Source organism: Opisthorchis viverrini (genome assembly GCF_000715545.1).
Source record: "Opisthorchis viverrini unplaced genomic scaffold opera_v5_223, whole genome shotgun sequence".
NCBI classification, from domain to species: domain Eukaryota; kingdom Metazoa; phylum Platyhelminthes; class Trematoda; order Opisthorchiida; family Opisthorchiidae; genus Opisthorchis; species Opisthorchis viverrini.
Window position 1 is genome coordinate 826,102 of NW_008751880.1, and position 22,389 is coordinate 848,490.

At 46.3% G+C, this 22,389-nt stretch overlaps 2 protein-coding genes across 2 annotated transcripts in view; one reads left to right on the forward strand and one right to left on the reverse strand.

Annotated features, from left to right (window-relative positions):
* The window catches only part of T265_08534 (hypothetical protein), a gene marked incomplete at both ends in the record, with an annotated part of 53,482 nt that extends 31,525 nt beyond the window's left edge, over positions 1–21,957 (reverse strand). Inside the window, 12 exons of the mRNA XM_009174363.1 lie at positions 440–554; positions 2,966–3,039; positions 3,576–3,775; positions 6,306–6,333; positions 6,426–6,625; positions 11,378–11,700; positions 12,236–12,470; positions 14,574–14,802; positions 17,080–17,273; positions 17,574–17,703; positions 20,905–20,984; positions 21,219–21,957. Coding sequence (XP_009172627.1) covers positions 440–554; positions 2,966–3,039; positions 3,576–3,775; positions 6,306–6,333; positions 6,426–6,625; positions 11,378–11,700; positions 12,236–12,470; positions 14,574–14,802; positions 17,080–17,273; positions 17,574–17,703; positions 20,905–20,984; positions 21,219–21,957 — 2,547 coding nt within the window. The remainder of the gene's footprint in view (positions 1–439; positions 555–2,965; positions 3,040–3,575; positions 3,776–6,305; positions 6,334–6,425; positions 6,626–11,377; positions 11,701–12,235; positions 12,471–14,573; positions 14,803–17,079; positions 17,274–17,573; positions 17,704–20,904; positions 20,985–21,218) is intronic.
* On the forward strand, positions 1,331–2,301 carry T265_08535 (hypothetical protein; the record flags this gene model as incomplete). The annotated part of the gene is made up of 2 exons (XM_009174364.1): positions 1,331–1,499; positions 2,237–2,301. The coding sequence occupies 2 exons, from the start codon at positions 1,331–1,333 to the stop codon at positions 2,299–2,301; spliced, it is 234 nt and encodes a 77-aa protein (XP_009172628.1).
* Positions 21,958–22,389: the final 432 nt, after the last annotated feature.

Consider the following 22,389-nt stretch of genomic DNA (forward strand, 5'->3'; position numbering starts at 1 on the left):
CGGGTGCCTAGATATCGATCTTTCAGCTGTAGCACTCTTTCGGTGCCTAGCTACCATGCCACCCGAAAGTTGCACGGGAGCTGGGATACTGCCAGGTTGCCCAAGCCTAGACAGGGGAAGTGGGGGGGGGCAGAGGTGGGATTCGAACCGCGGACCCTCCGGTCAGTAAATTCGCGCTCTAACCACTTGGGCCATCTCGCCCCACCGGATGCCTAGACTGTAACACTATGTCGCGCACCAACCTGGAAAGTGAGGTTTCACTTGTTATATCACAATCAGGTAAAAGTCAGGATGGTGATGCATTACGACTTGGCTGAAGAAGAATTGCTCGCTGTCACTGAGCATAATGATTACTTGCCTCTTTACAACTGGCGCACGAATGGCCAGTTAAGTGACGACGTGCTTCTTTGTTGCGCTCCACTGGACCGACGACTTTCACCTCGCAACGACTACCTGGTGCTTCGGAACCCAAAGCAACTTGAGCCACCGAAGGAACTCGATTCTCCTTGTCTTCTTTGCTAACAAGGGATTCACTGGACGGGTGCTCTTCATCTCTAGAAAGAGAGCAGAATGAGAAATGAACTAAAGCACAGACTAGTGTACATATGAAAAACCGGGGAACAAATGATAACAGAAGTCCGCTGTTGGGAAATAGTTGTGGCATGTAATGCTGGGAAAAACGAGCCAATTCGTGTTTGAGGAGGAACGTTATTCAATACAGCAATCCGCTTTGCAAGATCGAACCATCTATAGCTGGTGGAACCACACACAGCTCAGATTAGTCCCTGTGAGGTGAGACAGCAACATCATGCAATGTTCAGTGTCGCTTGAATTCACTTCAATTGCTAAATTCAGGTAGTGTCCAGAGAAAAATACTGACTAAATGGTGTTGGATTAAACCGTGGGAGTGAGTGTCGAGACTAAACTAGGAGCTAGCCAGTAGTCGATATACTACCGGTCTGGCTGGCATGAGATTTTTCTAGCTTGGTCAGGTTATGCTGAGATCAAGGACAAACTGTTGTGAGGGCGGTCCTTGTGTGCTAAGCCGGTGCAATATAGGTGCTTGGATGACTAACTACGGTTGTACAGGTCTAGCGGGCAATCACCGCCCACTGGCAGCCTCAATCAGAGACGTTCCTAAAGCTGGGCTAATTCTACCCCAGGAGATCGATAGTTTAAAGTAGGTAGGTGGGTAAGTACAGAGGTCAGGAAGTAAGCAAGATGGGAAGCATGGAAGAAACGGATTACTGAATTAACCCAGGACTTATGGTGACCGAATTCTCGACCACTATGCTACTCGAGTCAACCGAGGAAATGCTCATAGACTCATATGGATGCCTGTGGGGTTGGCCAATGTGTCCAAACGGGCTTTTGGTTGTCTACGAATGGGGAATTGGATAATTATGGATTACGCCAGAAGAACACGGCCAGTTTTGTGGCACTACTAGCGGACCCAGGAAGCCGTTCAGCAACAGTGTCACTTCCACAAGGCAAAATCAGTAATTTTCCATTCGGTAGATGCATATGCCCATGAAGGAACTTGCTAGGATCACTACTATATGAGACTCTTCCAGAAGTTGTAGTCCAGTTTGCGGATTTTCTGTCGAGCACAGCTTGAGCCAGGTATTCAATTTAAAAGCGCTAACATTGTAGGGGAACAACGCTGGAGAATTTGACATACTGATTAATCCCGGTTGATTTAGGGTACAAATGGAACAAAAAGTAACTAACGAGTGAACAGTGTGCAGCCCTGGCTCTTCATCTCGTAAGTACTGTTGGTTGCAGAGTGGACTGAATACAGTGGGGCCATAGAATAAACGTGGGTAACATGTATACAGTAAACGTCACATTGATGTTGTTTTTACAATTTTGTGCGTTATAATTTGCCCACCTTTGGGTCAAGGAGTCGTGGACCAGGGGGAAATCCCAATGCTGCACCACGCGCGTCTGTGGTACCTATCATTACAAAGTTGCGGCGGCTAATGCGCAAATTAGCAATACTATGAGTCATATAATACTGGTATCAGTCTAACGGTAATCCCTGTCTATGGAATTTTTCGAAGCCACATACCGAAAATGCGTATTAATGTGGGAAGTGTTTCGGAAGGCACACCTGAACTTTCAAGAGATTTGCCACCTGTAGTTAAACCTTATCTGTCACGTCTTCCTCGCTAGGACGTGAAGTTCAGCATCAGGAAATATCGTTTTAGGTCTTATTATCCAGTATTCATTACAGCGCTATCCGTTACCGAGCCCACAATGGAAGGCCGAATGCTGCTTGGTGAGGAACGCTATGGGTAGATGACTGGTGACGTCACTATACCACCCTTTGGTCTATTGCTCCCTGGCGTACTTATGGTCAGGCGCTAATGCACGTCACAAAATGAAGCTTTTAACCCAGTGAAAGGCCCTTTTCCGAGCTGAATTTGACTACGCTGACCCAGCGGATCGAGGTAGAAAGCAGGAAAAGCAGAATCAGAAGTGCGCCTCTCACAAACCTAGGAGGAGACTCGAACCCAGATCCTCTGCTAGTGGTTGAAGGCTAAACCGTTCAGCACCAACCGGCTAATAAGCAGTGAGATAAGATCGCACTAGAAAAGCGAACCAGATGACCATGTGACGCGTATTCTGAGATCGAGGGATACGTGGAGCTATTGCCTGTCTAACAGAAAAGTGATCACACTGCTGGTCAGCCGCTCGCGACCGAACGGTGTAGTCTTCAGCTGTAGGCCAGGAGGTCGCAGGTTCGAATCGCTCTGGAGATTCGTAAGATTCCCATTGCTGATGGTCTTTGATAGGGATGAAATAGCTACACAGTGCTTCTCGGAATACAGTAACTCTCCATACAGGACTAAATCTCTTAAAGCTGTTGCGGAGATGCGTAAGAATTCACATCAACAAAAAGAATGGCTTTTAAAAAGACAGTACGGATAAAAATAACGAATAAGCGAAAGTAGAAACATACCGGATACCATGATCCTGATTAAGCAAAGGGACATCCATGCTTTCAGGATATTGTGACGGAAGCTGCGTCTCCAACTGCAACGGGGAAACAAAAGGACTTTCAGAGCGTTAACAGACAGCAATAGCGAAGTCATCTCAAATGAAGTTAGCGAACCGAACTTGACCGAAGGTAGCCCCATGAATCGACAGCAACGTACGCATATTCACGTATTATTCTTTAGACAGAGCAGTTTGACGACAGTGAACAGAGACTTTTTGCTGTGAGGGAAATATACCCTGGACGAGTTTGCTCTACTTGATCATGAATAAAACCAAAGCACTTGCGAATGCATCTGCGGTTGTTTGACTCACAAGTTACTTATCCGAAGCAAACTGGGCGTAAGACTTCGTACGTCTTGAATGCTAACATTGCCACTCCACATCAGAGGGCCAAACAAACCGAACAAGATCGAGGAAGTTCAGGAATGAGCAAACAAGCTTGGTGCGCATACTTCCACTTTGACTCCATGTACAGGAAGCCTGACAGGGAGGAAAAATAATGACTGACCTCATGGGTGCTTTTTTAGGAGAATCTGCTGCATTACACCCAGGAAAACCCATGATTAACTTACATCATTTACTTGGTTCAAGACCGATTGGCTTTTTCTTGCTTGCGTGGGCTTCGAGGAAGAGGTAGTCTGAGCCACCGGCACTTCAGGGCGTTTAAACAATTGCCTATCCTTGGCAGTAGGTGATCCTCCGAGTGAAGGAAGGCACTCTTCTAGTTCAGTCGTTCGCTCTCCCGCTAGCTGGGGGACAGGGGCTGAGATGCCTGTTAAATAGGAATGGTATAAGAATATTCAAGATATTAGCAATTCAGTGACGCCACGCAACTCTGCCTTAGCAATCAACTGAAAGGAGCTAGATGGACAAGTACTAGGCGTCTCAGTTTACAACCGTTCCTGAAATGATACTTTACAGAATGGCAAAGTAACATGCAGCGGAGCAGCATGACGAGTGCGAAACTGAACAGAATTCCGGAGCTCAGAGGAGGCTTTGAACTAAATATACAGAGGAAGAATATCTTAAAAAACTCATAAATTATGGTGGAAATTTGCCCTTAGAAATAGAACAGAATTTTTTTCAACAATAGTGTAGAAGAGAACGGAGTCCGGAGCACCATCGAACACACTGAATAGGTTGGAATATTCCAAATGAAAGAGGTGAGACTTTATAAGTCTTCCTCAGGTTCAGTGAGAAAGTACAACACTTCGAAATGCCAACACTGTCTTAAAGCTATCGTAAAACGTGCTTATGCATTTCAGCTTGATTGGTGCGTCGTATGGTTTATACAAGGTGTGCGGAAGTGTCCGGTGACACAAACCGAAATCGGATTTTATCACAGTTCGATGCATAAGTTACAGAGAAGAGATGGAAACAGATGTCACTGAAACTGTAGGGGACCGCGGTACTGCTATGCAAGAATATCTCAGTATCATTAAGAACACACCAGAGAAGTTTCTGAACAACGCCATGCTGACGGATCCCCAGGTTCCCCCTATAGACCCATCCACAAACAGAAGTGCCGTTTTGTTGTTGAACAGTGAGTGCCCGTCTTCTGTATAGGAATCCAAAGATACATTAGTTGATTCGACCACTTTGACCTACAGAGTTGTCACCGAGGCAAGCCATACATTAATTACACGCACCAATAAAGTGCAAGAAACGCATTCCACCGCGATCCCGAGGTCTGGTCCACGTTCGCTTAGATGGACCTTGGAATACGAGGAATGTAAAGACATCCTACCCGCAGAACAAGATGGCGAAAGACAAAATACAACACCAAGAAATGCACAAGAGGCACTTGCTCAAAAGGAATGTTTTCCCCGTCGTTAACGCAACTTGAAACCTACACCTGAAGAGCGAATCAAAGACAAACATCAGTTCAGGGGGCGAATAGCCCAGTAGTTGTAGCGCGAATTTACTGACAGGAGGGTGCGAAATTCGAAGCCGACCTCTCCATCTTAACTTCCCCTGTCCAGGCCTCGGCAACCTGGCAATATCTCAGCCCTCGTGCTTCCTTTGGCAGCTAGGCGCTGAAAAGGTGTTACAGCTGAATAATGTTTTTTTTTACAACTACTGCTGCTAAACTAGCAAATCGTTCAACTGTAACACGCTTCCGCTAAGTAGCTGTCATGCCACCAGAAGGAGACATGGGAGCTGAAATACTGCCGTGTTACCCAAGTTTAGACAGGATCAGTCGAGATGCCGGGGTTGGGTTCGAACCACCGACATTCCAGGCAGTAAGTTCACATATCTCAACTACTGAGTTACTTCAAGCTCTACCAGTCGACGTTGGAGAATCAACTACCAGACTGGAGGAAAGCCGGAGACTAGGAATAGTGAGAGCGGTTTAAGACTCCGACGAAACCTGCCACTGTATTTTTAGTCGTCTGGACAGAATCGGAGCCCGAAGGACCTGTCCTCGAGAGACCGAGTGTGAAGTAAGACGTCGTCTGAGGGATTGGAAACTGGGAAGGCTGCAGTAGAGACTAAAGTACGGCTCAGTTTGTCAACCCTAAACAGTGTACCGGAGGTATGTTGGTTTCAGATGTTACAGTTTCGGTTACATGGAAATGGTAGAGTGCGGAAGAATAGCTAGGAATTGGAGGGGACGGCCGAATCAGTTAGTTCGCATTGTATACTACTCCGAGGAAACGAGGAACTGCGCATTGAAGAGGTTAGCTTTGATGCAAGATCGCCAGTGACTGCGTGATTGAACTATGTCTGCCAGTTTCAATAACCATTGAGGAATGGCTTTTAAAAAGACAGTACGGATAAAAATAACGAATAAGCGAAAGTAGAAACATACCGGATACCATGATCCTGATTAAGCAAAGGGACATCCATGCTTTCAGGATATTGTGACGGAAGCTGCGTCTCCAACTGCAACGGGGAAACAAAAGGACTTTCAGAGCGTTAACAGACAGCAATAGCGAAGTCATCTCAAATGAAGTTAGCGAACCGAACTTGACCGAAGGTAGCCCCATGAATCGACAGCAACGTACGCATATTCACGTATTATTCTTTAGACAGAGCAGTTTGACGACAGTGAACAGAGACTTTTTGCTGTGAGGGAAATATACCCTGGACGAGTTTGCTCTACTTGATCATGAATAAAACCAAAGCACTTGCGAATGCATCTGCGGTTGTTTGACTCACAAGTTACTTATCCGAAGCAAACTGGGCGTAAGACTTCGTACGTCTTGAATGCTAACATTGCCACTCCACATCAGAGGGCCAAACAAACCGAACAAGATCGAGGAAGTTCAGGAATGAGCAAACAAGCTTGGTGCGCATACTTCCACTTTGACTCCATGTACAGGAAGCCTGACAGGGAGGAAAAATAATGACTGACCTCATGGGTGCTTTTTTAGGAGAATCTGCTGCATTACACCCAGGAAAACCCATGATTAACTTACATCATTTACTTGGTTCAAGACCGATTGGCTTTTTCTTGCTTGCGTGGGCTTCGAGGAAGAGGTAGTCTGAGCCACCGGCACTTCAGGGCGTTTAAACAATTGCCTATCCTTGGCAGTAGGTGATCCTCCGAGTGAAGGAAGGCACTCTTCTAGTTCAGTCGTTCGCTCTCCCGCTAGCTGGGGGACAGGGGCTGAGATGCCTGTTAAATAGGAATGGTATAAGAATATTCAAGATATTAGCAATTCAGTGACGCCACGCAACTCTGCCTTAGCAATCAACTGAAAGGAGCTAGATGGACAAGTACTAGGCGTCTCAGTTTACAACCGTTCCTGAAATGATACTTTACAGAATGGCAAAGTAACATGCAGCGGAGCAGCATGACGAGTGCGAAACTCAACAGAATTCCGGAGCTCAGAGGAGGCTTTGAACTAAATATACAGAGGAAGAATATATCTTAAAAAACTCATAAATTATGGTGGAAATTTGCCCTTAGAAATAGAACAGAATTTTTTTCAATAGTGTAGAAGAGAACGGAGTCCGGAGCACTATCGAACACACTGAATAGGTTGGAATATTCCAAATGAAAGAGGTGAAAGAGGTGGTGATGTCAACCCTAAACAGTGTACCGGAGGTATGTTGGTTTCAGATGTTACAGTTTAGGTTACATGGAAATGGTAGAGTGAGGAAGAATAGCTAGGAATTGGAGGGGACGGCCGAATCAGTTAGTTCGCATTGTATACTACTCCGAGGAAACGAGGAACTGCGCATTGAAGAGGTTAGCTTTGATGCAAGATCGCCAGTGACTGCGTGATTGAACTATGTCTGCCAGTTTCAATAACCATTGAGGAGCTGAGTGCCAGCATATCCATTCAGAGAATCGACAGTTGTGAATCCGATTAAGTTTAATGGGTAGTGCGTCCATGCATCGTCGCCAGACTGTCCAACCCTTGTCGCTTCCACTCGACCCACGGCTGGGAAAAAGCTGAGATTCAGATGGTCCTCTGGCATGCGAACATGCATGTGTAGTAACTTGCTAAAAAATAATTGCAATGAGCTCGCATTTCCCGCCAAACACCGCTGCACTGTGGTCAGGCTTTTGAGTCAACGGTTTTGGTTGAAGACCCTAATCGTCCTTCTGTCTAGGTATGGGCGTCCTGGTAGTATTCCAGCTCACGTACAACCATGAACTGCAAACATACAAATATACTAATGCCACATCGACCGTCGCGTGGTGCCATCAGCCTTACTTGCTGCATACAGCAGGGCGGCTACCACTGACGTCCCCTGCTTACATTTCTACCTTACCCCACCCGAATTTGAATACTCTCTCCTCAGGTCTCAACACTAAGACCGACCGTTTTGCTCGCCATGCATCACAATCAGCTACAAGTTTCAGTAACAACCTTAACACTTTGAATTCCGTTTGCAAACACCGAAAGCCTGTCTACTTAGCCGCCTTTAATGTTGGCACACTGAAGCAAGTAGGACAACAGGTGGCTCTTTCTCGTACGCTGGATCCCCTCTGCACTAATGTACGTTGTCTGTCAGAAACAAGGATACAGGACGCAAGTACTGTGGTTGAACTAATTGCCTTCTGGCTCTCTCCCAGCTTCCGGCTGCGCAACTCTGGTGATGCAGAGGCCACTGCAACCGGATGCGCTGAGCGATCGAGCGGAAGCGTCTTTACTTGATTGGACACCCACTGATAGTCGCCTCTACCACGTTTGACGTCTTTGAGAGAATATAGAGAAAGTGAGGTTCATAGTATCCCGTTTGTTGCGTCTGCTTACGCTCCACCAGACTGTAGCTCTGAATCTGCCACAGACAGTTTTAATGACTATCTAGGCTCCCTTCTACGGTGGTTGCTGGTGTCACGAACGCCAAAGAAGGTAGACTAAGCGATGCTGAGGCACGATTGGGTGGTCATATTGGATTGGATACGAGACGCACGGATAACGGTGATCGCTTACTTCAGATGTGGCAATGACAGACTGTTCCTTTGCAGTACAGATTTCCGTGACAGCGGAAATCGCTTGACAACTTTGTACCTACAAACAAATTATCTATGAATCTAAATAGACCACATAGCCGTCAGTTACCGGTCGCGAGGGTCGATCGTCGTATGTCACTCGATCTGGAATAACAGCATGGACTCCGACCATCCACTTGTACGCTGCTGCTTTTCATTATCCTAATTTGCGTCACTTGTGGCATCCAAAATGCATATCAGCAGGTCCTAAGGATGGTTTCCAAGCATCAGTTCGTAGCCTGTTCAAAAAGACACATTCGAAGGAATTTACCTCGGATGCACAGCTGTGAGCACGCTGAGTTGTTTGCTTCATAAGGACATTATTACTGCTTTGCTTGTACTATGGCTGATCAGGTTCGAGATAATCTAAAATCCTGCCACCTAGTAGTAGCACACAGATCGTTACTTCATAAGAGAAACTGGTGAGACCTAATAAAGTAAAAGTAACCGTCCAACTGAAACACACTTCAGATGTATAGCTGCCAGGCCACCAGAAGGAGGCATGAGGGCTGATGTTGCTGATGTTTCTCAAGGCTAGACAGGAGCAATCGAGATGCCGAGATTGGGTTTAAACTTTCGTGTCGTAGCCACTGGGATATCTTGAGCTCCTGGTGGAGCCTACACACCTCTGGCACGAATGGGTTTCTGCCCAGTCTACTACGGGAGTCTAGTATTCACATACGAAGTTCACCGTTGGTATGCACACTAAAGAGAGCTGCAAATCCCTATTAGGACGTGAACCGATAGTTACTTCATTCGAATGTTTCATAGAAGGCCATCTATGAACCTGTCAGACAGCTTGTGCTTTCCAGTGGAAACACACCAAAGCGTATCCATCACGTGGTCCGAACAACTTTTCCAAATCCGGCTGTCGTACGTTTTCTGGTCATGGTGCTTGCATCAAGTTTTCCTGCTGGCTCATAACAGGTGTGATGTAAGTGTGAAAATATCACCCAATGGTAAAAGCTGGGTTCCGAAATCCACCTTGGCTAGCTCCATTACTGAAGTGAAGGTATACAGCTTGAGCGCCGTAATCAAGTATCCATCATTTCAAAAATTCCCTCCCAAGGTCAGGTGCTTACATAATAAGGTCACTTGTCCACTGGAATACTCACAGTAAGTGCATTCGATGCCCACTGGTGCATATTTTGAAGTATCTCATGGAAATAAGTTGGTAAGCTTAAACGCCTACATTTTGAAGGTACAAGTTATCAGAAATGAGAGTAACGGGCGGCTCTCAGTGGGGTGCTCAGATGGTTAAGCGATCACATGTGTCGAATGCCCAGCTGGAACTTGCAGTCCACTTTGATGTGTACATCAACAATGCGAGGGTCATATAAGTTTGTGGCAAATGCTGAGGATGAGGAAGACATACGTATATAGCCCACTGCGCCAACAGTATCGATCGACAGGGAGTTTCACTCAGAACAAAGCTGCGCTCTTCATCACACCTGTTTTGTTGAAATAGTCAGACGGAATCATAATGATCTTCAACACAGCCTTATTCGCATACCAGCACTGAGGAATTACTTGCGCCGTCAACCTTGCTTTGTTTTGGTGGACCGTGTTTACCCAAATGAGCCGCGCTGGCGAAATAACCGCCACTAAACACTAAACATCAAACCGCGTTATTTCTTCAGTGTCATAAGAGGACAACAAAAGCGAATAAACGAATAAAATGTCGTTCGTAATAGTTCGTCGTTTGCGCAGGCAGACAATGGTTATGCGCTTGGATAGGAAAAATAGGGACGGAGCGGACCAAATCGACCAGAACTACCATTTCAGCAGAAAGCACTACCACGCGGATGGTGCAAATGCATGCACTCAGGTTTTGGCGGGTTAAGCTGGCGCAGATCAAACAAGTTCGATAAAGCTATGATATCATTAAATAGTGAAACTAAAACTTGAACACATTGAGGAACGTCATCAAGTTGCACATTGTCATGAAGACGTAATCCAATCCAGAGGATACCCTTCGCTTGAGAAACGAGGTTTGGTCGATCTAGTGGTTGTCCTGTACGAAGAGGAATCAATCGAAATCAGTACATTTTGCATTGGTCACCCTCTCTAGAATCTCACACTACCCTTCGATTTAGAAAATGTTGCACCATAATTACCAACTCTGGTTAAACGGGCTATCCTATCTTTTGGTGCGATACGGTTGACTTGTTAGGAAAGCGGTTTCGGTTCCGACTGTCAGTGACAAACTCAGGTCTCAGTGAAAGTATGAGTAAGCGTAAGTCCGAGGATCTGGGAACCAGGGAATGGACGGTTTACTAACCACAGACCTTACGCATACGAACAAGTAGGTATGCTTTTAGTTTGCAAACGTCCGATGTCCACTTCGAGCTTAGGAACATAAGGCAGATATACGAGTGGGAGTCGATAGCCTCTGTTTGGATTCGACCGCTTTGTGTGCTTCTGAGTATACTCGATGGACACCAGTATGCAATCCCACACTGATCCAACGGTCTTACTTAGTGTTCGCAGAACTGATTATACATGCACACAACACAACACATCTCGGATCCGAAAAGCAGCACTATCCTTTGCTAGAATCACCTCCCTGATGAAGAACTTAATTTTAAAAATGGAAGATAAATTCGAGAGCAGACAATATCACCAACTGACAATTTTTGAACCCAGGAACAGCTGTGATTTTCCGTTTGCCTTGACATTCCACTGAACTAATATTCAACGCAGTTGGCTTGAGTAACGTTTGTGAAAAACGATAAATCAACCGACTGTTTGAAACGCGGAATCCTCGGCACATAAAGTTTGTTTGTGGTAAGCGTCAGTAGCAGATGATGATTACACTGAATAATATCCAGAAGTCTACCTCCAACAGATAAAAAACGGTTACATTATGGTGTACAACTTAAAGATTCAGCAGCGAACAATCTGAAAGAAGACTGAGCATACCAGAGTTCATCTCCGGTTTGACTTCTGGAATTCGTAGCGAGTATTCAGATTCGAGGAAATCGGACGGTAGGGACGCGTCAGCAGTCGTTTCATCAAGATCTTTCCGCTTATTTCTCGTAAGCGAATGCCGCTTGGAAACCTGTCGATGCTTAGCTCGAACCGTCCGACGATTTTGATGGGCCCGTAATGCCAATCCACGATGACGCTGAAGGAGCTGAGAGGCCACCATTCTGGAACGACTCCGACTAGAAGGTGGGCGTCTGAAGACAAACTTCGAGGTCTGTTGTTGTATGTCCATTGATAACGTGATTGACTCCTGCTCACTGTAGGCGTAGAAATCACATTCAACTTGTCAAACATGGGACTTAACGTGACTGGTCGGGTAAAATCATTTAAGAAAGGTGCAATGCAGGGGGATAGTACACCGCAAATAGTGAGGGATGATTAACTAAGCGAAAAATTCTGTGCTATCACCGCCTCAATTACTCCAATTTTTGACGCCAATTGCCGCCTTCACATTTTAACTGGTGATGGAAACTAGCGGAACGACCAGCGAACATTAGCCGGGAAAATGAGAGCATGTGTACCACTGAGATCGGTTGTGTGCCACGTGCTAACGAGCAGTGAGACTAATCCGATTTAATTCGAGGGCTCACAGTCGAACAGATGGAGTTATGAAAACTCACCGCAACAGGGTACGAGATAGATATAAAACGGTTGTATTGATATCAAATCGAAGCAAGAATCCTGATAAACAATGAGGAAACACCAATATAAAAAGTCAAGGTGTTTTTTAAAGAAATCAGAAAAGAAAAAAATACGGATCATTACATTCACAAAAAGCCCTCAAAAACCTACTCGGCAGTATCTGCGCGCATATAGGGAGCTGTGGAAGCAACGGAGTCAAGCCGCGTAATTTCAACAGCAGCCAGATCAGAGTGATTCACTGCGTTTTCTATGGCGAATGACGCATCATACTGCTGAGTTGGAGGACTAAACTCAGTCATTCTAAAAGCCTGACCTTTCGGAGTGGCTGCCGGTTTCTTCTTGGATGTAACACTTCCAACAACAGCACTTGGCTTCTGGAGAGGAGCTGTGAATCGAACATAAACGATTATCAAGAAATATCACTACACTACACTCATTACATTTAGTAATACGGGTCTAGATATAATGGTGAGGCACAAACAATTAGTAAGCATAGAAATACGAGTGTCGTTTAGCACACTACTTATCTAACTAATAAGCAATTCTCAAAAAGGCCTGAAAAGTTTTAGGCAGTAATCAAATGTTACAGTAGAGATGTAACTCAATATCTCATACGAGACCTATCGTCCTTATTGTGGCTCATCAGGTGGACGTAGACAAGAGAAGTCGTGAGATCTTCTCGTCAACAGTTTCAGGCATACGCAGTATCATCATCAACTGACTATATCATGGGGATAACAATCCAAACCTAAGGCCTACTAGTTATCGGGTCATCTGCGAGAAACGCTGGTCAGTTATGTGAATAACCATAGAAAGGGTTTATATCTTCCTGGTATCAATGGCCAGAGCGAATTAGTCAGTATTTAACCAGTACCGAAACACGTGCAAGGAGCGAACGAATTTGTTCGATTACAGTGACAGCCGTCCCACACAAAAATTTCATTTCGAACTCTGGTTGAAGTATCAAGTTTTCACAGCATTTTGAATCTAAGGAACTTGCATACCGCTAAGTCAGTCAGATGTATAAGTTCAAAGTGGCGTGCTCACACAATCAACATTGTCAGCTGTAATAACCATGTGCTTGTCGCACAGTGGTTGTAGCTGCCACGACCAGATGTCTATCGCAAAATGACGAAAAAGTTTCCAAATAGGGATAAAAGAGGCTTGAATTTACGAGAGCAGGACTGGGGGCGCATGACTGGATCATTATGAAATCCGGAAGTATCACTCAACCTGTGAGAAGTGGAAACCTATGGTCTGTAGACACGCTGGAGTCAGTTTATCGGGATCTGGTTCCCATAACAGATTATAATGGACCCAAGCGTAGTTTTCGGTAGCATCTACCTGTCTTTTAACTCTATAAGTATCGATTCCAAAAGAGGGGAGACAGTAGTTTTCGACTGATTGCCAACCACTAACAGCAGTCGGCGGTAGCATCGGAAACATACACGGTCAAATGTATATAGACCTGGAATGCAAACTTTGATGGTGCATCAGCCATCCTCCGTCAGTCGGATTGCACGGTATCCAGAGACTGAAAGATCGGAGATATATGTTTTTTTTTAATTCTGGATGAAACACGAAATCTAGAAATAACGATCAGCTATCGGTTTGAAACCGCCTATTACGAGTCGATCGGCACCGGGTCATTTGATGTGGATCATGTGACTGAAGGATGGTTGCGCTATTTAGGTACGAGTTGATCATACTGCCGATTAGCCCACAGCGGCTGAATGGTATACAGCTCGGTTACTGACCGAAAGCTCGCGGGTTCCAATCTTTCCAGAAACTCATGAGATGAACATAGTTGATGGCTCCCATCAAGCACCTGTGCAGTGCTTCTGGGATTCTTAACACAAACTGGTTTGACCTGCTGGATGTAGTTTCATTCCAAATAATTGTAATTTAACTTCAAATTCACGATATTAAGGCATATATCAACCAAGTCAAAGGATACGCAGTGAACCACCGGCCTACTATGATACACAGTATCTTCCGACGGTGGCCTTTTTCTAGCACTGGTTATGGAATCGCACTAGCTTCAGTAGATTACCGCATTCATTTACGGTAATAGAGATTTAATGAGGAGGCAAAGTCAGCCAAGAATTTCAGAAATGCTCGCTAAAAAGCCACACACAACCAGTAACGCTTGTTTATGAAATGGGTATCTCAGATTTACACCTCGTTCCCTAGTTCGGCTAATTTCGCTTTCTCTTAAAACTTACATAGGGGTAAACGTACCCGTAAATCTCGCCATACGTTTACTGCAAAAGACACCAGCCTGACGTGATCACAAAAAAGGAAGCATAATTTCGCATCTAAGCCACTGCTTTGTATGAGGATCCAGTAGACTGAAAAATAGGGGCCAATTCAACCGAGAAAATAGTGCAGATGTTAACCGGTAATAGATTGTGTCGTACTAAATACTGGAATTACTGCCAGCAGGGAAACACTGGACGATTGTTAATATACAGTTAACAATGCCCACCTGGTGAAACACTATCTCGTTTGGCGGGTTTTTCGTGGAAGTCATCATCCACTTCATCCAAGGACTGTGCATCACGGACTAGGACTATCGGAAACGAAGGAATGACACCAAGAGATTCGCGAGTACAGTGTCGTTTCTGAGCTGGTTTTGTATCCCACCGAGGAGGAAATGCGTTACCCAGACCCCTCCCAATGGCAGAGGAGACCGGAGAGGAGGAAGACAAAGATGTCTGGAATGCAGAAGAGTTACAAATGAGGCATCATTCCTTTGCTAACAACAGAAGAGATACGGGTCACACCTAATATTCCGGAAGTGACTAAATACCCACGCACCTCTGAATCAGGGCAGTATATTTTTGTGTACGATTTATTGATTTTAGTGGGCAACCTCTCCAACATATATATATATATATATATATATCGTTCAGCTGTAACACTCTTCCGGTGCCTAGCTGCCATGCTACCAGAAGGAATCACGTGGGCTGGGATACTGCCAAGTTGCCCAAGCCTAGACAGGGGAAGTCGAGAGGCAAGGTCGGGTTAGAACCACGGACCTTCCGGTTAGTAAGTTCGCGCTCTAACCACTTGAGCCGTCTCGCCTCTCCTATGAGTAGACGCAAACAATCAGTCGAGGCTATGTTGCCTCCAGATGTACTTATTGTGTACCATTGTGTGGCTGAAACCTTCAGTAAATCCGCGCTCAAACCACTGAGCCATCTCGCCGCCACATAAGTGTTGGATCGAGTAGTGTGGGACATTTCGGAATCGGACGACACCTCTACGAGGTTAACAAGGATGCTGTGACCTCACTGCGCGGCTGCAGTGGCGTGTCTTTAAAAATGGCGAAGAATCTCCAACTCCACAGCTTTTCAATTGAAACTGCAAGTGTCTCTTCAGTCGGCTCTCGAAATGTCTAAAAACCAAAGGTCTTCTCCATTTACAACAAGTGAATTGGCGCTGGCGAATGTCAGTCGGTTTAAACGATCGGTGAAGACATGCTGCTGAACGGTCAGGCCAAAGAAGAAGTCACGATCCGCTTGGATAACACCCACAGAACGTTCCTATAAAGGAGTGTCTGAGTTAATGGAACCTGGCCGATGAGTCTCAGACCCCGCAACATCCATAAACACACGTACGCTCCTTCGAAGCCTCATCCTAAGCTCATCCGAGCTACATTTACCGCCGAACCCATGACTTAGTAGGTTCAGCCCTAAGCGACGCATACTCGCCGCAAACTCCAATTGCTTACAAACAGAACATCCCCACGTCGTGTGATTGTATTCTGCTACTGATCCTGGGGGCGAGGTGGTTTAGAGGTTGCAGCGCGAATTCACTAACCGGAAGGTTCGTGGTTTCAACCCGGCCTCTCATCGCGACTTTTGTCTAGGTCTGGGCAACCTGGTAGTATCCCAACCCTCATGCTCGTGGTATGGCAGACAGGGAGGTACAGCTGAACGGGTTTTTTGCAACTGATCTTGCTGTGTGGTCACCTAAGTTGATGAACGGACGCGACAACGTATTCCATTGAGTGGAATGCGGTTAAAACACAGGTATTTTTACAGAATACTGAGACAACTGTTACACTGTCGAGGTTATCTGCACGAGCATGCAGTACTGAAATGCCCCATTTTCCGTGTCGGGTGCAGTATATGTGGGGGTCCCCTGAAATGTAAAACTGCGCACCAATTAATGGCTACCTCCTAGAAGCCTGATCCGGGTGGTGCTTAATTGCATTATTGCCAAGCTGGGTGAACAGATCAACAACCAATTTTCAGGTCACTCACCAAGACCAATCACAGTGAAACTACCGCGAAATCGACAAAACTGTGGTTCACTCGAACTATTTTCGATCTAGGCAAGCTTGAATAATAGCTGAAGGCGTCACAGTAGGCAATCGACAGTAGCTCGAGTGGTCCACAGGTGATCCCACCGACGCATGATTTCCAGGATGTAGGACACAGTTGCCACCGTAATTCATATTATGAGTCGTTATCGGATAGGACAGAGCAATTAATCTCGGAAACTTAAAACACCAAACCCTGGACCCCATTACCGTCAACTTCAGTGTTGGAACGTTGTTAAATCTCCGAAGGTACTTCGAGGCGTTGGATTAACCAATAGCATCGCCGAAGCGTGAACATGTTCAAATGTTTGGAAAGGACAATACGGGTGCGTCTATTGTGCACTGGCTTGAATGGTGGCAACAAGCTTGTCTCACATTTTCAATATCCGGGGTTCGCATCCTGGTGCGACTGAGGATAAGTAATCCTGGTGAGATCCAACATGAACGAAACCCGAGTGCAGTGCTTCATTTTTTCAGTGTGGATTAATCAGAATAATCGTGCAAGGACAAGAGGGCTGGTCAGACGAGAATAATGTGAATGCAAATCTATCAAACATAAACCGGTTAATTAAGATTGGAACAAAGGTGAAAGTGGTTTCGGAAATTTTCATTCATGGTAACAGATTATGTGCCTTAGGATTAAAAACACAACTCGGCTACTTACATTACTTCGTAGTCGTTTGCGTGCCTCCGAGTGTCCACCAAAGTGCGTACGATATGTACGTGCCCTGTGGGGAGACAATTTGTCAGTAGGCCGCCCGTGTTCCTTGACAGTGGAAAGCTTATCCGAAAGTGCAATATCACGAGAACACGTGGAACAGAGTGGCTTTCCCGTGTAAAAGCTCTGAAGTTGCCGTCCTGTAGGGGGGGTTAGTGTTTGCATTTTCAGATAGAAAACTTACGTAGTCCGTGAATTTCTATCTCCTTTCCCTCAACGATTTCATTGAGGCGATTTAACACACTCGAAGCAACTCATAGGCAACGCACATAAACTTACTCGGTCAACGCCTGATTTTCATCCAGCAGACGATCTATCTCACCGCTCCGATCTAGTGTGAAAAGTTGTGAGAATAATTACTGAAACTACCTTTGTCAGCACGGTCAAATTGTTCCCTAATACCTAAAAGATATTGCGTGAACATGTGGAAACGTTCATACCAGATATGACGGACGATAGTTCAGTCCAGATGAGCTGACGGGCGTCAAATAGCGCAGACACTACGGAAGATTGGAGCGCATGAGATTTCTCCATTGAGTCCATTGGTCCACACCCTGTGGGAACCTCGGGCTGAAAGTTTAAAATCAACGAGAATAAACGCTATTGGATGAGGCAGTTGTCGAAGTATGTTGAAAGTGACGGTTGGAGGCCAGGTTGCCGGGGTCTTCCGAATCAACCAATAAGTAGTAACAACCGTCCAACCGTGGTAACCCGTGGATGCAAAGTGTAATGTTACTCAAAGAACGAGGACTGACACTGTCGGGTTGCCCAAGCCGAGACAGTCGCCATCGAAAAGTCACAGGTGGTTCGATGAGGCTTCCAACTAAATTACTGTTGTACGGTAGCGAAGCAGTGTCGTGCTGTTCATGATGATGATAACGGCACGCCAGATGGTTTTAGCAGAAAGGAAGCCCCCGATATCGAAAGTAAAATTGAAAAAACGTGGTAACACCCTATCGGTGCCTAGCTTCCATGCCACCGAAAGGAAGCACGAGGGCTGAGATACTGTCAGGATATACAAGTCTGGGCAAGGGAAATCAAGATGCAGAGGTTGAGTTCGAACAAGGAAGCTTCTAGGCAGTAAACTCGCGCTATTGCCCCATAGCCACCTCGTCCCGCCATTGATGAGTGAGTTACACCTCATAGGTTTTGATGGTCAGGACATGTAGTGCGTGAACCATCTTCCTCACAAGGCTCTTTTCTGCAAGTCCTGTGCCGGATGGAAACGAATGAGAGGTGGAAAGTGTACGTTTCTGAAAGCCTCGGTGAACAATTGGTAGTTTTCAACTGGGAAACGTTTCGTTTTTTTACACTGAAGCTTGCTAGGTCGTGATTAGGTTACCAACTTGGCCGTTTTAAGGCAGACGGAAAACCAATCAGTAAGACGTCTTCAGATAACCGCACTAGATCAGTGTTCAACGTCAATTAACGGATCTTTTCGGTTGGTGTGGTTGCCTATACCTTGCGCTGAGATGGTGGAGTCTCAAATTAGTTCCTATTGGGTTTGATACTTTAATCTTCCATTTCAAGGTGTTTCATTTGACGATTCACCTTGGAAGCCACTGGTAGATTTTGCTGGTTTTGTAGGCTTGTGAATGCTACAAGTCACTTGGAGGAGGGAAGGTGGGGGGAAATTAAGTGCAGTTCAGCTGATTAATAATCCTCCTGATAACCCCGCCTAAACGTGTCGGCTCGATTGATCCAAAACTGTTCTCTGTACACTTGCTAGTTCCATGCCTTCTATTCCATTAGCACTGGGATGCGTGGAGATTGCCACCGCCTAGGCCATCCATCTTTGTGGCGGTGAAATCTTTGTCGACCTGGTGTACGCAGACGACAATGCCCTCATATTTCAAGACCAAACGAAGCACAATAGTTCCATGCCTTCTATTCCATTAGCACTGGGATGCGTGGAGATTGCCACCGCCTAGGCCATCCATCTTTGTGGCGGTGAAATCTTTGTCGACCTGGTGTACGCAGACGACAATGCCCTCATATTTCAAGACCAAAGCGAAGCACAAGCCCTGTTGAATAGACGGACCACCGTCATACCATCTTTCGGAACGCGCCGTGAACCTCGAAAGTGCCAAGTCATACTTCAAAAAGTATAGTCTCTAAAAATACCCTCTACAACTCAAGGGAATTCATTGGAGGTCGTGGAGAATTTTACATTCCTAGGCAATTGGGTTGGCTCCGATGGAAATGTGTCTGATGAAGTCAGTGCAAGAACCCCAAAGCCTTGAATCAAGTTTGCTGGTTTGCATCACTGGTGGCGTAGAAAATCCTGTCAGTGTCCCTAGGGTCACGCCTACCAGGCTGAATCAAAGGGTGTTGTTTTATGGCTGCGAGACGTGAGCTCTGCGGACAAATGTGAGACGTCTTCAGGTTTCCGATCACCGGTGCCTCAGAAGCGTTGCTGATTTCTGATGGCTTTAAAGGATCAGTATATGTGCAGTCCATGGTTGTATGTGGGCTGGGATACTGTGAGGGCGCCCACACCTAGACAGAAGGACGATTAGAGTCCTCAACCAAATCCTTCGGCGAGATGGCTCAGGTGGTTAGAGCGCGAATCTACTAACTGGAAGGTCCGTGGTTCGAACCCGACCTCCGCCTCTCGACTTCCCCTGTCTAGGCTTGGGCAACCTGGCAGTATCCCAGCCCTCGTGCTTCCTTCAGGTGGCATGGCAGCTAGGCACCGGAAGGTTGCTACAGCTGAACGCTTTTTTTGGCTCAAAAGAATAACTGCAACGTAGCGGCATTTGGCGGGACAAGCCGTCATATGTTCCAACCCCCAAGCTGGAGGACCAGGAGACTGTGTTCGTTAGACCATGAGCTAGTGACCAACATGATATGAGAGACTATGTGTGTCCGGGGGACACCCAGTATAGCTCAACGGGTCGTTGAGGTGCGCAGTCACACCACGGTAAGGTCCACTCTCTTCGTGACAGTTTTCGGTTGTGCAACAAGAACCTTTTATTAAAAAAATCTGCCCAGCACCAGAAGCTGCGTTGGTTGGGACATGTGTTGCGCAAACCTAACCATCGTGAGTGCTTTCAGGGTCAACAAAGTTTAACATAATTGGCCTTGCGGATTGTTGTCTCTCGGTAGGAAGCAGTTTGTTTGGTTCCGGGACGTTAAACAGCGCTGGGGAATGTTCCCGGACTGCTCTTATGTATGATATAAGCCTTTACGATTGGTGATCGTCATGATGTAAGAAGCTGCAGGTGCCCCTTGTTAAGCCATATGCTTTCCGTTGCTGCATATACACATGGTGCTTCAGTGGCATTCGAACGCACAAGTCTCCTATAGGACGCAGCTCCTTCCTTCAAGTTTTCTCCGGTATCGCCCGCCTGCGAAAAGGGAGCTTCGCAGATGCGATACATCATTTGTGCCTTCCTTCTGCATACTCAAGTCAGCAGTTTGCGTGTCCATGAAATCTGTGTATTCAGAGTAAGTAGGCGGTATGTCGCGCTGATCGGCGAGGTTCCGTCTAGTAATCTTCTACATCGGCACCGACGTGCCGAACTGGATGTACAAAAGAATAGCAGCTGATCGGAGGAGTTCTCCATCAGCAAACCATGTGCTCAACAATTCTAGGTACGTCAGAAAATCGATTGCGGGCGTAAAATAAGCTAGTGACAGTTAGTGTCTAGGTACAATAATACATCCCGCGCAGTGCACTGCTGTGTTGTGTCAATGAGCGCCGTATACAAACCCGTAGGCTCAAATTTCGAAACACGCGCCGTCAAGGTCACGGACTCACGGATTCACTGATTGATACACAGGATCGACGCGATTATCCAAGTTTCCCGAGTCGCTTTTGTACTTGTCGGTCAGTGGCTGTCGTTCACCTGAAAGGCACAAGTGAAAAAAGTGTAGCAATGCACTTTATGTTCTCAGCGCGGAGCAGTATACTCGCCAGCGCCAGGATTCGCACAAATAAGTGTCCAATAGTGCTTTAAACTGGTTTCTAGAAGGAGCGTGAACAACCGTCGGAGGAAGGTCATTCCACGCAGCTACCACCCGAAATGAGAAAACGTTTTGTCTAATGAATGTGTGTGCTCCGAGCTTGAAAATTTTCTTACTATATCCCAGCCGGGTGTTTGCTGGGTCAACGGTACAAAACCTGTTTGCCAAGATTTGTTCAAACAGAGCGTAAGTAAGTATTAGTTCCCCTCGCAGGCGACGGTATTCCAGGGGAGAGTGATCAAGCATCGCGAGACGCGTTTCGTAGTCCACGGGTTTGAGGCCGGCAACCATTCTCGTGGCGGCCCGCTTGAAACGCTCAATGAAGGTGACGTCTTTCGTACGTCCTGAGTGCACAACTTGGTTGGCGTACTCCAGGACCGGTCTGACGTAGGCACCATAGAGTATGTGGAAGTCCATGCGAGTGATACGGGAGGTGCGTCGGATCATCCGTAAAATGGCGAATGCCTTTTGTGCCTGTTTCTCATGGTGCAGTGAGAAGGACAAGTTTGAGGAGACCCAGATGCCCAAATCCTTTTTGGCATCTATCCTCATGATGTTTTCTGGTCCTTTCTCACCATGCACAACAAAGGCATTCGCTGAGTCTCCTTCAAGTGACATATGGATACACTTTCCTTCATCCAGAGGAAGGTGCCAGTCCAACGACCACTGCTTGGCAGCGTCTACATCCATTCGGAAGGCACTGGCATTGGAACTCCAAGTCCACAAAGGTAGACATAGACTTGCAAGAACACCTGGAGGGGCGTTGACGTAGATCAGAAACAGCACTGGTCCTAGGACGGAGTCTTGAAGAACTTCGGTGGAAACCGGCGCTGGAGAAGGGTAGGTCGAGCCCATCTTCACTCAAAATGTTCTTTCTGGTAAAAGCACCTTAATCAAGCCCAGAACTTTACCTTGAGTCCCATAGAACTCGAGTTTGCGGAGCAGCTATTGTGGGAATTATTTTAATGCCTTTGAGGAGTAGAAAAATATGGCATCCGACATGAGTCCTTCGTCCTTGGCTTGGGTTAAGCTGCCCATAAACACTCCCATGTTTGTTACGCAAGAGCGGTTTGGAAGAAATCCGTGTTGAGCTGGAGATATCAGGTTGCTGGAAGTAAGGTGTATCTAGCATAGCTCGCTTCAGAATGCGTTCCACCATCTTACACGGCACGCTAGTGAGGCTCATGGGCCCGTGGCTGCCAGGCGATAGTCGGTCACCAGTTTCGTAGATTGGCGTGACAATCGCTTCCTTTCTAGCAGAGGGAAGGCGGTCTTCGTCAGGCGACT